This window comes from Artibeus jamaicensis, unplaced genomic scaffold (assembly GCF_021234435.1).
Source record: "Artibeus jamaicensis isolate MK-2021 breed Jamaican fruit bat unplaced genomic scaffold, CSHL_Jam_final contig_233, whole genome shotgun sequence".
Lineage (NCBI taxonomy): Eukaryota > Metazoa > Chordata > Mammalia > Chiroptera > Phyllostomidae > Artibeus > Artibeus jamaicensis.
In genome coordinates this window covers 69725738-69744046 of record NW_026521486.1, presented here as the reverse complement: position 1 = coordinate 69744046, position 18309 = coordinate 69725738, and the positions used below count along the sequence as shown (strand labels likewise).

At 37.5% G+C, this 18309-nt stretch overlaps 2 protein-coding genes across 7 annotated transcripts in view; one reads left to right on the top strand and one right to left on the bottom strand.

The window, feature by feature from the left end:
* The window catches only part of KCNC2 (potassium voltage-gated channel subfamily C member 2), a 206646-nt gene that overhangs the window by 33673 nt on the left and 154664 nt on the right, over positions 1 to 18309 (top strand). The gene's annotated exons all lie outside the window — the stretch shown is intronic.
* LOC119048906 (keratin, type I cytoskeletal 18-like) lies at positions 5496 to 6809 on the bottom strand. The gene is given in 1 exon segment (XM_053661407.1): positions 5496 to 6809. A coding segment is annotated over 1 exon segment (1314 nt).

Sequence of the window (18309 nt, the reverse complement as noted above, 5' to 3'; positions counted from 1 at the left end):
TTTATGGTGAAAAGAGGACATGTCATTCAGCTGGGCTTGAAAAGAAGCCCGTGATTATGTTAAAATTCCTAACATCTGTAGATAATATTTCAAAGACGCATGAAAGCCTTACAGAAATTTCAAATGTAAGTATGTTTTTATCTCTAGGGTCTTGTCATAACCAGGTCTTTCTAGTAACTATTTTATTTCTGAATATGACCAATAATTTTGGTGTATTAAGCAGTAGGTTTTTAAAAAAATTTGGATCAAGCATTTAAAAAAAGCTTAAGAGTTTTATTACGGTGGATATCTTCTGCAATAGACTACTTTGTTTTAGAAATTATCATGATTATAGAAGCTCTTACTTTCTTAACACAAAGGGTTTGTCAAATTCAGATTTTGCGCTGTTTGGGTAGGTAATCAATCTGTGGAGAATATTTGAGCTGAGAAGACCAAAATCTCTGCAACATGTTCCTTTGTTAAAATGGCAAAAGAACTTCTAGTTGTGGAGTCATTCCTTTCAACTAATGCATTGTGATTTTTTTTCACCCAGGCATGTGTCCTGACTGGGACTCGAATCAGCAGGTCTTTGGTTCGCAGGCCCGTGCTCAATCCACTGAACTATACTAGCCAGGGCCAAATGCGTTGTGATTTTTGAATATCTCTGTTAACATGTAAATATGTTTCCTGAGAGGAGTAACCAACGTGTTGGGTTTTTCTCAGCCACAAACACTGCTATGAACTAATGATCCCATTGCTAAATGCACCGTCAGTGAGGGTCTGAAAGATGTAAGAAAGGAGAACAGTGGCTTCTGCGATAGGAGGCGGGGATGACAATGTCATTCTGTCTGGACTGCTGTGTGGTTAGACATCCCGCGACCTTAGCTCCTGACTGGGTGCGTGGCAAAAAGTAGCCCACCATCTCTTTTCCTCAATTCCCAAATCCAAAAAGCTCTGGAAACAGAGTATTTTTCAGTAAAGCTTGTTCTGAAGTGAGTGATGCTATTAATAGTCTGTATTTATCCCCCTTAGTGTGAATGTTTTGATTGCTGCGGAAATGTTAATGTGCTTGATTATGGGGCGCTGCCCCAGAACCTGCTGGAGATCTTACAGAACACCTTTGAAAGGTACTATAAATCAAAAATCTAAAAAACTGCAATTCTGAAGTATATCTAGCTCTCTGGATTTTAGTAAGACACTGAAGGCTTTAGAAAGTTCCACGTATTCAGCGCTTCCCAAGAGCCAGGCAGAACGCTCTGCACTTAAAAACACCGCCTTGTTTAAGTGCAAGACAGCTGCTGCCGAGCAGTAGGAAGGAGCAGGGATTTGAAAGTCAAACTACCTGGGCTGGGAATCCAGCTTTACCTTGAACCACCTCTGTGCCTCTGGGCACGGTGATTTTCCTCCCTTTACCTCTGTTTTCTCATTTAAAATACAGGAAATAACATTTCCCCTATAGACTTGTGATGGAGATTAAATGACTTAAGAGTTGCTATGAAACACTTAAAACTATGCCTTCACAGAATCGTTGTTAATCAGTTCGGTGAAACTGTGATATTGGCACAGTGATCTTCGTTTTATAGATGGAAAAATTGAGATTTGATGAGGATAAAGAACTTGTCTGTATTCATAAAGCTGGAAGGTCATTGAGAAGCATTTGAACCCTTGTCTGTGAGGTCACCCAGTCTCTAATTATTTTTGCCATTGCCCATCAGAATATCTATTGCCCCTCTGTAAAAGGAGGAGCTTTAACGCGCTGATGGGAATGGAAAGGTTGAGGGAATGAGTGGTTGTTCGGGGAAGGTATCCGTGAAAAGGAGGACCCGTGTACTAGTGGGAGGAGGAAGAAATCAAAGGCCGAGATAGAGTATTAAATACAACTTAGTTATTACTCTGCAGTGTTATTTAGGGTTTGTCAGATCTATACTGCTGTTGATAGATACGTGGGTGTGATTTTTCACACAGAACTTGTCATATCAGAAGGAAAAAGTGAGTGTGATGCTAGATATATAAAATATTGTTTAAAAGCAAGGCAAATATGTGCCAAAATATTAACATACAAAATTTTGAGTATTTAACATTTTTATACATTTGTATTTTGAAATGACTGTATCAAGCATCTATTATTCCTTTTATAAGAAAGAAAAATATGGTAAAATATCGGAGCTTTTAATTTAATGTCTTAGTATTATTTTCTATTCCTGGTGGTTAGCAAAAAATCTGCAAATAGATAGTATTCCATAAATGCTTTTTGTTGATGATGATGAAGATACAATGCAATTAGTAGCTTTAGAGTTTTTATGATAAATTAAAGACACTGTGTGTGTTATTGAAATAGTAGTAGAAATATCCTTTGAAAAAGCCATAGTTCATGTATTTTTCAATAATAATAATAAAAACTATAGTTTATAAAATACATATGACATCATTAGTCCAAAGCTTCTGTGAAAAATGGAGACATATGCATAAATTATCCAAAATACATTAATAGGTCTAGGGAAAGAAACATGTTGACTTTAACTTTTTTCTCATATTTTGGAATTGACATGCAATCATGTTTTTTTTAAGGTTTTGTAAGTTTCTTCTTATTCTCTGATTTAGGGAACACTTCTTTAAATATGTCAGATTTATTCCTTATATATTTTAATCAAAATTAAGGCATGAGATTGATAAAAATGAGGACATTTCTTTTTCTGAGTTGCAATTATTCTCATGTTTTGAAAATTATTTACCATTTATGTCTATAGATAAGTAACATTTTCTCCATAAAACATAATTTTTATTAGTACTCTGATTCAGCCTTAGAAGTGAACTGTGTAATTATGTATTATGTAGATCGAAATTATTAGAACATGTGGTAGAAACTTTTTAGAATGATGGATTCAATTCTTATTCCTTCCTTACCCTTTCTTTGGTATATTTCTGTTTCTCATACTTAATCTTGAAGTGATATTTCCTCCTGGCTTGTTTTCTGTAGGGATGAGACACTCAAGCCCAGAGATAGACTAGCCAAGCACGGGGTGGCTATTTCCTGATCTATTAGCCCATTGGTCCTGCTACTTCCCTATGCATGATTTTTCTTCCTGACAGAAGAAGGTGTGATGAAATGCTTGGATGATTATGAAATGTCAGTCCTAACTCTGAATTATTGCTTCACACTGGCAGTTTGGACCCTTCTGTATCAATGGCAGAAGTGTCTTTTTCATGCTAACCTATGTTCTAAATGCTTTTCATATGTATTATTCATTTTTCCTCCCTGCAGTTCTGTGACTTTGTTTTTGAGGGTGGTGTAATTTGTTCTCACGTTGTTTGATTAAGTTTCCATTTGAGGGCTACAAGACCCCCTGAAGAGTTCCATGTACACAACGCTTTGTTAAGCTGCAAAGGTATTGTCTGAATTTAGGATTTTTGACTCCAGATTTAGGACACTTGTTACTCTATGATGAGGTCTTTCAGAAGATTTTTAACAGTCAACAAAATGCAATTTCAGGAAGCAGACTTTCCACACTGCCTTCACCAATCATGGCTCGACTAAAAAATTTGATGTCAGTTATAGGGAGCTTCAAGAATAACTTGGCCATCCCTGTAGACCAGTTTTCCAGCTGTTTCCCACCACCTGATTTCTTTCTGAAAAGGCTTAGCTTCTAGTGACAGCTGGTAGGCCTATGCATCTATGCTGATTTGTGGCACAGTAGAACCGCATCACTAAGCATAGACAGAGACTGTGATAAAAGTGGAAGAGGGGAAACACTTTTTCATTAGCATTTCATGTCTGGACCATGCCCTCAGTGTGTTCCCAAGGATAAGTTATATTATGAAAGTTGAGAGGATTAACCAGTGTTATCATTGGGCACTTTGCATTCAAGAAGACATGAGCGTCAGTCGTGGAGCTTTTACTCGACTCTTGGACAAAGTATTTAATCTGTCTGGATATCAGCTTTAGTATATTGATGTGCAAGACAAGGAACATTGTTATTTACCTCCGCTCTGCACTATCCTTCCTCAGTTTCATTCAGGTAGCCACCAATGTCTGCATACAGCTGTATGTTTCCGATGATGCTGACCCCTCCCAGATAGTGTGAAGGGCTTGACTGGTCCGAGAACAATCTCATTTCTTCTAACAGTGAATTTGTCAATAAAAAGTGATATTTTGGGTCAAGGCTCCAAGGAAGCTTTAGAAAGAAAACAGCTTCTTTCTGAACAGTGCACCTCAAGATGAGAACTTAATTTTCATTCTTTGTTTGACATTATATCTGGATGTGATGAATGAGACTGTTGTTTGACAAAAGATGAAGTGAACACAAAGAACGTTAGATCAGAACATTTGAATGAATTTGGCCACTTGACAACCTTGCTGAGCTAATGAGACAACCAACCTTGAAACTTCTCCTTCTTCTCGCTTCCATAAACTTTAAGATGGATTTCCCTGTCTTTGATGATTGTAGCTGAAAACATCTTACTTTACACAATTCCCAAATTTTACTCCAAATCAGTAACTTAACAATATGTAATATATAAATATAATTACACTGCATAGATAGATGATAATTATTGAGATTTTACAGTAAGCTTATAGAATTATATGATCATTTTCTGAACCCTATGTTTATTCATTGAGTTTATTCAATACTTTGTTTATTCAATAGTATTACCTCTTCCTGGTGTTTCTTTGGTTCACAGACAGGTGCTCAATCCACTGAGCCTCACCAGCCAGGGCCTGCTGTTTCTTTATTGTCCTTTCTTCCAGGAAGTAGGGAATAGATCAGATCAGATTTTATTAAGTTCCCTAATGTAAGTTTATGAAGTCTTCCCTGTAATTCTCACTTTTTTCATAGCAAATTTTCTTGGAAAGTAGTTCTTATTTTTTGTTTTTCATGTTAAAAGTTATTATAATATTAATAAGACTTAAAATGATAAAAACATTTTATCTATAATTGTGTTATCTTCTGTTATGGCTGAATTGTGTCTTTCCCAAATTCGCACGTTAGAATCCTAAGCTCTGGTACCTCAGAATATGACTGTGTTATAGATAAGGCCTTTAAAGACATAGTTAAGTCAAAATGGGGTTGTTAGGTTGGGCCTTCATCTGTCACGATTGGTGTCCTTAAGAGAAGAGGAGATGAGGGCACAGACAACATAGACTAAGCCAACAGACAGGGAGAAGACAGCCGTCACAAGCCAAGGAAAGATGTCTCAGGAGAAATCAAATCTGGTTACAGCTTTGTGTTGGACTTCTAGTCTCCAGAATCATGAGACAATAAATTTCTGTTGTTTAAGTCACTCAGTCTCGGGTATATTTTTATGGTAGCCCTAGCAAAATAAACACTCTAAAACAATTGCTTTCATATCTTCCTGTTTTCCCAAAAACAACAATGAACTACAGTGTATAATAATTTGGAGCATTATTTTACTTTTTTATGTTGATACAGTCTTCTACTTTCCAGTTTTATTTTATCTTTTGATGGACTTTTTATTGGCCTCCTGCCCTGCCAAGGGATGCCCCACTTCTGCTGCCTTTAATGTCTCAGAACTTTGGTGTCGTTGACCTCAGACACCACTCTGCCATGCACAATTCTGCCGGTTGTGATCTTTTGGATGGTTTGTAAGGAGGGGCTCTGGTCCAGGGAGTCGACAAGATTGAAGTTCTCCCCTTCTTCCAGTAGGCTGCAGTAGTTGGCAATCTCGGCCTCCAGCTTGACCTTGATGTTCAGCAGGGCCTCATACTCCTGGGTCTGGCACTGCCCCTCTGCCTGGGTCTGGGCCAGCTCTGACTCCAGGTGCAGCAGGATCCCATTGAGCTGTTCTGTCTGCATGGCATAGCGTGTCTCCACCTCCCTCAGGCTGTTCTCCAAACTGACCTTCAGATTCCTCACTGAGTCCAGGTCAATCTCCAATGACTGGACCGTATGTCTCAGCTCTGTGGGTGTGGTCTCAGCAGCGCCTATCTCAGTGGTCTGCGAGGTGACCACTGTGGTGCTCTCTTCAATCTGATGGGACCAGTACTTGTCCAGCTTCTCTCGGTTCTTCCGAGCCAGCTCGTCATACTGGGCCTGGATGTCTGCCATGATTTTGCTGAGGTCCTGAGATCTGGGGGCATCCAACTCCACGGTCAACCCATGGAGATTGGATTGCCAACCAGAACTGGCAATCTGGTTTTGTAGACCATTTACTTCCTCCTCGTGGTTCTTCTTCATGAAGAGCAGCTTCTCCTTGAGAACCTCGATCTCTGTCTCCAGCTGCAGCTGAGTGATATTGGTGTCATCAGTGATCTTTCCGAGCCCATTGATGTCATTCTCCACAGACTGGCGCATGGCCAGCTCTGTCTCATACTTGACTCTGAAGTCCTCAGCAGAAAGATGGGCATTGTCAATTTGCAGAATGATGTGGGCATTGTCCACAAAATTTGCAAAGATCTGAGCCCTCAGGTCCTCAATGGTCTTGAAATAATGCCCCCAGTCTCTGATCTGGGGTCCCTTCTTCTCTAAGTGTTCCCAGATTTTGATCTCCAGTCTCTGATTATCAGCCTCCAGGCTTCTCACCCTCTCTAGGTAGGAGGCCAGATGGTCATTCAGCCATTGCATAGTCTCCTTCTCGCTCTAGATGCCCCCTATGCCTGCCAGACCCCCAGCCATCTCTACAGCCAGGCCCCCATATCCCCAGCTGCCCCACAAACCGGTGTAACGGGACACGGAGATCCAGGAGCCTGAGCCCCCGGCACCTGCATGGACACTGGCCGTGCTGCTGGTCAGCTGGACCTGGCAGCTGGGTGACTGCACGGAGCCCAAGGTCTGGTAGCTTGTGGAGAAGCTGGAGCGTGTGCTGAAGCTCATGTTGTTTAGGGAGGAAGATGAGCAGCTGAGACTCAGCTTGAAGCTGCAGTCCTCTTTCCAGTTTTTAATGAGATAAAATATTCCATCAACATGCCTTTTTCATTATTATAAATGCAATCATTGTGAACAACACTGAGGATTAGTGGTAAGAACATATTTGAAAATACAAATGTACTTGTTTTATTGGACAGCTCTTAGGACTTGGCATTTATTTCAGAGGTCACTAATATTTTAATGGCTTTTAAAGAAGTACTAAATTCATCTCCAAAGAGATTATATAAACTTAAATTATCTTTTGAAATAAATCATTCTAGTTGAGGTAGTAGTGATTCATTGTTTGGTAAAGCAGGGGAAAGACACAGATAAGTCAGATTAATATCCTTCTCTTACTGTAGTGAGTAGGATAAGTTTATAGAAATAAGGCAAGAATGGCCATAAGGATTTAGAAGGCTATGATCATTATGTCAATTAAGGCAGAGCTGGTACTAAATATGGAAATGAGACTTAGACTTAAAATGTGTTTAGAATGTAACAGAATCTTAACAGGAAGTTGAAGTGATTATATGTAGAGAGTAAAAGGGAGAGTCATGTGACTCCCAGGTTTTGCTCTGAGTGACAGGTGTCATTAATTGAGCTTGGGCTTATAAGAGAAAGATGATAAATGCAGTTTAAGCATGCTGAATTTGATGTCTCCATCAGGTATTTAAATATATGCCTAAAGCACAGATAAGAGGAAGGACTGGAGTGGATTAGATGGGCTAAGGCAAGTATGTAGTGTAAAGAGATTGTACCCCAAGTATAGAACTCTAGGAGACAGCAAAATGTAAAGAGTGTCAGAGAAATAGTCACAAAGTTACTTGAGAAATAATGGCCACAGTGGTAAGATATGGTCATAGAAGATCCAGCCCACCATGGAACTATGGGAACAAAACATTTGTAAAAGTTTCAAACAAAGGCCAACATGCCATGCACAGTCTAGAGTCCAATAATTTAAGGCCTGAAAAGTACCTATCCAATTTGTCAATATGGTGATTATTGATAACTTTTGGATGAGCAGTTTCCATGTGGGGAGATTCCATATTCCAATAAGCTGAAGTGCCAGTGGGACAAGAGGAAATAGAAAAGTGTAGTATATAAATTTTGGATATTAACCCTTTATCAGATGGCCAGCGAATGTGTTCTCCTATAGTCTTTTTGGGTTGTCTTTTTATTTTGTTGATAATTTTCTTTGCTGTGCAAAAACTTTCTAGTTCAATGAAGTCCCACTTGTTTATTTTTTCCTACCTTGCCTGGGGAGATACATCAGAAAAAAATTGCTACAAGCACTGTTTGAGATTCTACTGCTTGTGTTTTCTTCTAGGATTTTTTATGTTTTCGAGTCTAACATTTAAGTCTTTAATTCATTTTGAATTTATTCTTCTGTGTGGCACAGGAAGGTGGTCTAGTTTCATTTTTTCTGTATGTATCTGTCCAATTTTTCCAACACCATTTATTGAATAAACTATCTTTAGGCCATTGTGTGTGCTTGCTTCCTCCATCAAATATTAATTGACTCTAAAATGTGGGTTTATTTTAGAGCTGTCTTTTCTATTCCATCAGTTTGTGTCTGTTTTTATGCCAATACCGTGCTGCTTTTATTATTATGGCCTTATAATATACTTTGACATTAGGTAGTGTGTTTCCTGTAACTTTGTTCTTTCTCAAGATCACTGGTGCTGTGTGAGGCCTTTCATATAAATTTTTGAATATTTGGTCTAGTTCTGTGAAATATGTTATTGGTATCTTGATAGCAATTTCACTGAATCTGTAAATTGTTTTGCGTAGTATGGACATTTTAATGATGACTTATAAAACTCAACACCCCAAAACAATAAGAACAACAACAACAACAAACCATCCAATTTAAAAATGAGCAAAGGACCCTAATAGAAACTTCTCTAAAGAGAAAATACAGATGGCCAAAAGACGTAGGAAAAGATGCTCAACATTAGTAATCACCAGAGAAATGCAAATTAAAACCACAATGAGATATGACTTCACACTGGTCAGAGTAGCTATCATCAATAAATCAACAAGTGCTGGTGAGGATGTGGAGGAAGGGCACCCTCATGCATTGTTGGTGGGAATGCAGACTGGTGCAGCCACTGTGGAAAGCAGTATGGAGACACCACAAAAACATTAAAAATGAAACTGCCTTATGACCCAGCAGTCCCACTTCTGGGAACATCCAACAGAATCCAAAACATTCATTTGAAAGAACATAAGCACCCCTATGTTCAGTGCAGCTTTATTTGCAGTCACCAAGATATGGAAGCATTCCAAGTGTCCATCAGTAGATGAGTGGATAAAACAACGATGGGACATTTACACAATGGAATACTACTCGGCAGTCAAAAGGAATAAAAATTTACCCCTTGTGACAGTATGGATGCACCCGGAGAATATTAGGCTATGTGAAATAAGCCAGTCAGAGAAAGACAAATACCATATGACATCACTCATGTGAACTCTAATGAACAAAGTGAACTAACAAGTGACGTGGAGACAGACCCACAGGTGGGGAGCAGGTTGACAGCCCTGCAGGGTTAGGTTAGGGGGTGGAGGGATAGAACCAGAAGAAAAGGACTCGTGGACATGGGCAACAGTGTGGTGCTTGCAGGGAGGAGTGTAAGGGGGATAATTACGGTCATGAAAACAATAATTAAAGAGAGAAATGTGTAGCATAAAATATTTTTTCAGAAATTTGCCTAAGAAGAGAAAGTGAAAGGCAGGGTTTTAGTAAGAGGGTGTTGCAGATTTAGACAATTGTCATCGATTTAGATTCAAGGGAAGCTATTGTTTGAGTTTGGGTATGACTTGAATATATTCAGAGCCAGGAGAGAGCAAGAAATTGAAAAAAAGGGAAATAGTTTTTGAAATGGGTCAAGGAAAAGGCACAATATGTAATGATTCCTATTAAACTCTTAATTAATATATCCTAAATGAGTGAATGAATTCATATAGGTGAAAGGATTAATGAACAGCACAAGAATTACATATCCTCTGAGTACAAAAATAATTGGATAGCATTAGGTTTAAATGTTAGATAAAATTCTAAATGGGCCAGGAGATGAACCATTTCATGTCTGAGGCCTCGGTTTTTACGATGAAGTAGGAATGAGAAGTCGAATAGGACACTTGGGAGGCTCTGAAATGCTTGTATCGTATTAAATTCCTGAGAAAAAGGAAACGTAGGAGGAAAGATTGCTACACAATTATCCGGATATTGTCTGGCTTGGAGAGTTTTGTCAATGAAGAGGGATGATTGTGGAGAGGAAGAGTAGGAAAAATCTTTTGGTTCTTATCTTTCTCACCAAGATGACAGCTAATGGTAATTGCCATGGGATAGGGAATGTTGTATTCTTTTTCTTTAGTGTATAGAGTTGTCACCAATTTAAAAAAAGAGGCTATTCTAATTGGAAGCTACAAAGAGTGTGAGTTAGTTTATTTTTGTGTGTGAAAAAATATACATCATGTAAAGTTTACTACTTTAATAATTTTTAAATGTACAGTTTTATGGCTTTAAATACAGCCGCACTGCTGTGCCACCGTGCCCACCATCCATCTCCAGAACATTGCCATCTTCCCGGCTGAGACTCTGTGTCCGTGAACCACTGACATCTCATTTCCTTTCCCCCCGGCTCCCCGCAGCCACTATTCTACTTCCTGTCTCCATGAACTTGGCTATTCTAGGAATCTCATACAAGAGGACTAACTCTGTATTTGTCCTTTGTGACTGGCTTATTTCACTTAGCATGAAATCCTGAAGTTTTATTCATGGTATAGAATATGTCAAAATTTTCTCCTGTTTTAGGCTAAATAATATCACATGTGTGTGTCACATTTTATCCATTTCATGTATTAATGGGCACTTGGATTGTTTCTGTATTTGGCTGTTGTGAATAACGCTGCTATAAACATGAGTGTGCAAATATAAGTTAAAATCCTTGCTTCCAGTGCTTTTGGTTTTGTACCCCAAAGAGGCATCTCTGGATGATACAGTGTTTCTGTGTTTAATTTTTTTGAGGAATCACTGTAGCGTTTTTCACAGCAGGTGTGCCATTTTACATTGCCACCAGCAATGTACATGGTTTCCAATTTTTCTGCATTCTTGCCAACGCTCATTTTATTTTGTTGCAGGAGTCATCCTAAATGGGTGTGAAGTGGTGTCTCCTTGTAGTTTTGATCTGCTCTTCTCTAATGTCTGTAGCGATGTGGAGCATCTTTTCACGTGATTTTGGCCATTTGTATTTCTTCTTTTGGAGAAGTATCTATTCAGGTCTTTTTTTATTGCTGACTATAGGAGTTCTTATACATTCTGGGTATTATTCCCATATCAGATATATGACTGAAAATATTTTCCTTCATTCTGTGGGTTGTGTTTTCACTCTTCCTTAGTGTCGTTTCACCCACAAAAGTTCTTAATGTCGATGAAGTCCAACTTATCTACTTTTTCTTTTGTTTCCTCTGCTGTTGATGTCGTATCTAAGAAACCATTGCCATATCCAACACCATGAAGGTTTCATTCTATACGGTATTTTCTCTTTAGTGATAAATCACAAAGATTACCTTTAAAGCTTATGATAAGAAAATATAGCACTGAAACAAAACTAAGTAGGTACTTAAAATTTAATAATTAAAAAAGTAGCATATGTCATGAAAATATTTTTTGTAGTTATTGAAAACTAGGATACAATAAAACTGTTTTTATTTTCTTGAGATAATGCAGTTTGCTAAGCACTGATATGGGATAGGGGTGAACAAAGCTTATTGAAACATGTTCTGCTAACAGGTAGAAGACAAAAGATTTGGAAGGTGATTCATGTAATTAAAATGGGTATTAGTTATTTTAAAAATAAATTGAAAAAAGCATTTAAAAAATTAACTTTATTGGGCTTCATTACACTTAATAAATTTTAAGCAGTTTATTAGGGTACCCCAATTCCTCTTCCACTCTGTTAAGGTTATCTTGTTAAAGCACAGCTCAGATGCTATACTTACCTGCTCTAAACTGTCAAAGGTTGTTGTCTTTCAAAATACTTATGCATTCATTCATTTTAATTATTCATTGAGTACTTTTCTCTGTGCAAGTCGCTGCTTTGGACACTGGAGATGCAACAGTGAATAAAACTGAGAAAGTTTTTAACCTTTGTGGAACTTACATTTTACTGGGGGAGCAGACAGTAACTAAATGAATAATTAAATATATTGTATATCTTATGGGATAAAAGTATGGGGAGAAATATTTGATAAGAGATGAGGGTTGCAACATCATAGCCATCAGGAAAAACTTTGTTGGAAAGGTAACATTTGAGCAGAGGCCTGAAGGAAGTAAGGCAGCAAGTTGTGTAAAAAAGTAGGGGAAGAATGTTTTCAGGGAGAAATATGAGCAAGTACAAGGTTCCATGCTGTGACCGTGCCTGGTGCATTTGAGGAACATCAGGGAGGCCATCTGGCCAGCCGGCTGAGAAGAGCAGTAGTGAAGGAAGTCAGAGCCTGCAGGGCCTGAGAGGTTGCAGGGCCCACAGGCCTCTGTAAGCACGTCAGCCTTTACTCCGAGTCAGATCGAAGCCACGGAAAGTGTTGAGCAGAAGAGTGGTATGAGCCGGTTTCTGTTTTAAAATTACTGAGGTCACTGTATTGAAACACATTGTAAGTGTGGCTATTGTAAGAATATAGTCAAGACATAGTGGCTTTCACCAGGGAGGCTATGTTGGAAGTGAGTTTTCACCCAGCCTACCATTCTGGTCCCATTCCAGCTCATGTGAGAGGAAGGGCCAGAGTGGATGATAATGCTGAGGACAATCACGTAGAATAATGACAGTCATACCGTGTATGAAACCCTAGGAAATTTAAATGTAAGGGCACTTGCAACTCCAGATACAGTGTTTCAGTTGTTAGATTTCTGAATCTTTGAAAATTTTCCCGTGCTTTTTGGTCTTTGGCCCTGTGCCTGAACACCTGCTTATTTTTCCTACATGTCAAAATTCTATTAATTTAAAATTGTGTCAGATGCCACTCATGTCTTCATACATAGCAAGTAAAAACATAGGAGGTCCAATGAAATTTGAATTTCAGATAAACAATGAATAATTTTTAGTGTAAGTATGTCCCTAAAACTGCGTGGGGCATAACTGTACTGATTTTTTTTATCATTTACTGAAATTCAAATTCAACTGAGAGTTCTGAATTTTATTTGGCTATCCTGTTCTTAAACAGTTCTTGAACACTAAAGTTTGGTGTCATTTATGTCAGAAAAGGTATATTATACCACAATAAAAGGAAATCTCACAGCCTTAGAGATGTTAGACAACAAAGTTTTATTTCCCGCACATACTTCATGTATTTTGTGGGTCAGCAGAAAAGCTCTATTAATTGTAGCTCTTCCAGGCTGCCATTTCAAAGATGCTCCTTACTATGCCACAGCGGAGGGAAGAGAGCTGTGCGCTCTCACATTAGCAATAAAATGCGGTGGCCTCGAAGGAACAAACATCATTGCCTTTTGTTACTCTTTGGCCAGAAAGAGTCCCCTGGCCCCAGAAAGAGGAGCAGGTTGTTCAACCCCATCTTATCCTGGGAAAGACTGGAACTATGTTAGAGTATACCACTGATATAATCCCTAGACACAATTTTCCAAAGGTGGAATCTCTTTATTTTAAACATTTTTAGTTATTCATTTGAGAGAGAGAGAGACCAATTTGTTTGTTGTTCCACTTATTTATGCATTATTCATGGGTTGATTTTTGTGTGTGTGCCCTTTGTGTGGCGCAGTGTCGAACACCCACCCTGGCTTGTCCAGATACACTCGGAGCTGTCTCCCCAGGGCCAGAACCTCTTTCTTTTTTTGTAATTTATTTGTAATTCCCTAATGATATGCATTCTGTTTAACTTACAGTTAAATTGTTTTCTACTTATTTAATTCTTTTGGGCTAAGACATTATTTGAGAAGCAGATATTAGAATTATGTTGACAGAGAGTAGACATTCAATACACGCACGTTGAATTAATCTTCCACTGTGTGCTTGAGGTCAGTACCTCACTCACCTCACTGTAGGCTCAGCCCTGTGTAGATTTCATTTTGGGGGTCCTGTTGAGGTGTCCAGTGCTGTGACCTTCACTGACCTTCCAGGACACAAGTTCCTCTCCTCATTTGCCTGGCTGTCCCCTCTGGCTGTTTTTCTGGAGGTTCTTCTATATGACAGACGGGAAGCACATTCCTCTGCTCTTGAAGATGATGGCTGCTTTGCTTTTTGTACCACTTTATTATAGCTATGTCCAGCTTGGAGGGGTAAATCTGATATTAATTTATTTTTCTTAACCTTTTACTTTTCTGCTGTCCTTACAACCAGATCGGATAAATGTTCCACAGTTAAGCACATGTGTAGAAAGCCACAGTTAATTCATTGGAACATATTGGGAAATATGTTGGTTATTCCAGTGAGAGACTTCTTTTTGAATTCATTTGGGATAAATAACCAAATTTTGGTAGATTTCTACCAGAAATAGACTTCATTTGCTAACAACTGAGAAGATGCATTTCCATACATATCAAGACTTAGAGAATAGAAGGACTTTGAAGGATTCAAACATCAAGCGAAGGCTGGCTTGAAATGATTACTTTTCAACCTGAAAAAGATGATATTAGAGCCAAGCTGTGTACTCTGTCAAGGAAAGTTCATTTGTTTCTCAATAGGAGATATTTTTAGGCTGTGTAACAGGGCTGCCAAGTTTCCATCTCCCTTGTGGTGAGAAAGAGGCGAGAAAAGATATGTTCTTGTTACTCCTTTATTTACATTTACTGGGGGAAGCCATATATGCCATAGACAATATCAAGAGTGATGAAGACGTTTGTCTATTCAAGAACATTTGAAAAATTAGTGTTCTGTATTAGTATGTACCCATTTTATGACAATTTAGCCATGTATTTATAATATTGAAGAATTCTAATCAAGTTTAATTAATGATCCACAATATTCAAGTTTGCTGTTGTTTTGATAAAATTAAGGAACCTGGTTGGAGAAATGTGAGAACTGTGAGGGAGAGGAATATTTAACCAAATCTACATCAAAATCTACATTAAATAAATCACTCCCTTTAAATTTTCTGAGAGGGAAGGGTTAAGTATATATTAAAGATTAATAAAATAAGAAACTCAGGGGATGAAGAAATGAAAGTACCCTGAGCCTGTATTGGTTAAAATTCCTTCTGAGTCTTTAACTTTAATGCTCAGTGGCAAGAAAGTACAAATAAAATTTAGTTGGTTAAAAAACTATACCATATATATATATATATATATATATATTTAAATTTTAGCATTTTTAAATTATTTTTTAAATATTTTATTTATTTATTTTTTCGAGAGAGGGGAAGGGAAGGAGAAAGAGTGGGAGAGAAATATCAATGTATGGTTGCCTCTCATGAGTCCCCTGCTGGGAACTGGCCTGCAACCCAGGCATGTGCCCTGACTGGGAATCGAACCGCGATACTCTGGTTCGCAGGCCCACGCTCAATTCACTGAGCTACACCAGCCAGGGCCTACCCTATATATTTTTTATTTCATAAATTTTAAAATAATTTATTTTACATTCTAAATGACATTGTCACTCCTAGCGGAACATCATTGAAGGTCTTATTATAAACTTTGAATAAGTTGTGCTGTTTTACTAAGTCTTATTAATTCAACAGAGTTGTTGCAGCTTTTATCTATTCTGTGATAGATAGTGATTTCTCCACTTATTCGGAGATGTTTTGTTCAGTGTTTTCCTCACGATGTGCCAGGCACTGTGCTTGGGGTCAGAAGAGAGATTTACCTTGGACAGATTGGGACAAAGTCCCAATAATCTTTATGATTGAAAGAGATTTTTAATTACTATGGTTTATTTATGACTGCATTGACCTTTGGGTTTCAAAAAGGAGGCTACATGCAGTAAATTAACTGCCTGGTGGAGAGATAACTTAGACAAAAATGTTGGCTCCCTCCTTTTGGCGTCTATCTCAAGGGAAGATTGATGATTAAAATATTATCATCTACCTGGCTTTTGCAAAGGGAAGTCTTTCTGTTAGTCTTATTATTTGGATTATATTTGTGAGAGAGTCTTTACGCATAGTCATAGCTATGGTCTCAAGCAAGTAAGGCAATCTTTAAATGGAGATTGTGTAAACTTTGCTTCCAAAATATTGAAACTGATCCATTTTGGCTTAATTAAATGCATTTGAACAGATTCCAGTTTTTAGCCAATCATAGACTGATACATTGTTTATAATCCCTAATGATTTTTCAAAGATATTCATGCAATTATCTTTCTTCTGTCAATATGGTTTTAGTAAGAAACAGAAAATAGAATTGTCAAAATAAAAGAAAATCAAAAGATTGTATTTATCATTTGTGATTTTAAAACAATTGTTTCTTTGATTTTTACTTAATTATATTTTCTAATAAGTTTATACGAAATTGATTGTTGTATAAAAACTTGCAATTAATAATTATATGGCAGAGCAACTATGAATTTGCTGGGTCTGCAACCTGGCATCCCTACTTTCTAGCTTCTTTTTTTTAAAGATTTTATTTATTTATTTTTAGAGAGAGGGGAAAGGGGAGAGAGAGGGAGAGAAACATCAGTGTGTGGTTGCCTCTCCCACTCCCCCTACGGTGGACCTGGCCCACAGCCTGGGCATGTGCCCTGACTGGGACTCAAACCACAATCCTTTGGTTCACAGGCAGGCACTCAATCCACTGAGCCACACCAGTCAGGGCATCTAGCTTCTTAATGAGACTGGGCAATAAACTTCCCTGACTCAGTTCTCTATTTTGCAAAACAGGGCTGGTGATACGTTTGCTTTTGTTTTGCTTTAGTAAAGGACTGAAATACAATACCTGGCAAATAGACAGTGCTTAATTAATAATGCACTGTTATTATATTATTAGGTAATGTATTTAATATGCACATCTACTAAACTAACAAATAATACATACTCAAAAGAGATTTAAAAGTCATTATAGAATTTTTCTCCAATGTTTGATTGCTTTGCGCGACCTAGCAGTGCCTTTCAGTTTTTCTCCAACTATTTACAAAGAAAAAGTTGCATTCATTTTTGTTAGTTATAGGAGGGTGAATGATAAACACCAAGGAGATTAGATTTTTGGAGCGAGTAACTCCAGGTTATTTGTATATGGAGCTCATTTTGGCCCTTGACAACCTCCTATTACACATTTTCAACAAAGTGTTGTCATTCTACTATGGAAGATAAAATGCAGAGATTAAAGTAAAATTGGAAATGATAACTGAGGATTTAACATAACCTTTTTATGCATTATAGATTAAAGGCCATCAGGGAGTCAGAAAATCTCGATTAGCTGTCATATATGCAACCATGATTAAATTCTATTGTAAAATAGGAGATACAAGAAAAGAAAAGAGCTTAATGAAAATAATTAAAAATTTATTTGGTAGAATGAATGATTTAATACCTCAGTCTTTCTCAACTATACTTTTGAGAAAATACTAGAGCCAAAAGCATAAAGCCATTTAAATACAATGCATCAGTTACAGCTCGGATTGGTGGGAGAGAGAACACTCTGCTAAGGCCACTCTTGTTTATGAACCTTTATTATTTACTTTAAAATTCATGCATCTTCACATATCTTAACCTCGAGGTTATTTTTTGTACAGTTTCCTCATTCTGTCATTTTGCATTTACCTATGATTTTTTTATGCACTATACTTATGAATAATTCCTAGTTTGTTATTTTCATTATTTCTAAAGAGAAAAATGTGGCCCATAGGAGCTTTTATTTTTATTTTTGAAAAGTGCCAGATCGCTTTTAGTAAATCAATTTATTTTTGTAGTATTTACTGAATGAATTTTATTTTACAAGTGAAAACATTAAATAAGTGTTCCATGCTCATTGTTAAAGAGAAACAAAAGCAGAAAATAAAAATACAGATAAACTGAAGAGAAATTCCCCCTAGTCCTATGTCTGCTGATAACCACTGGTACTGTTTGGATGTATATTGTTATATATTTTCATGTGTTCACACATCTTTATCATACATATGCATGAATGCACATACCATATCATTTTTACTTTATAAAAATTAAATTATAATACAGTTCACTTCTCTTTTTACTTAACAATATACACATACTGTTATTTTTATGCCCAGATATATATCTGCTTGGTAATTATAGGGATAACATAATACATAATATTCTATGGGAAGCTGCATCATCGATTTAACCAATCTCCATGGTGAACATTTAGGATGTTTATGAAAGGGAGCAAGGGGCGTGTAGTGTTTAAAAGTGTGGTTCCCCGATCTGTACTTCTTCAGTTCAGATGTCAGCTCTGCTGTCCATGGATGAGTGATTTGGGGAAAGTTTGTCAATCACTATGTTCATCACTTTCCTCACAGGTGAGACAAGAATTATAATAGCAGTTATGTCAAGGTTGTTTTAAAGA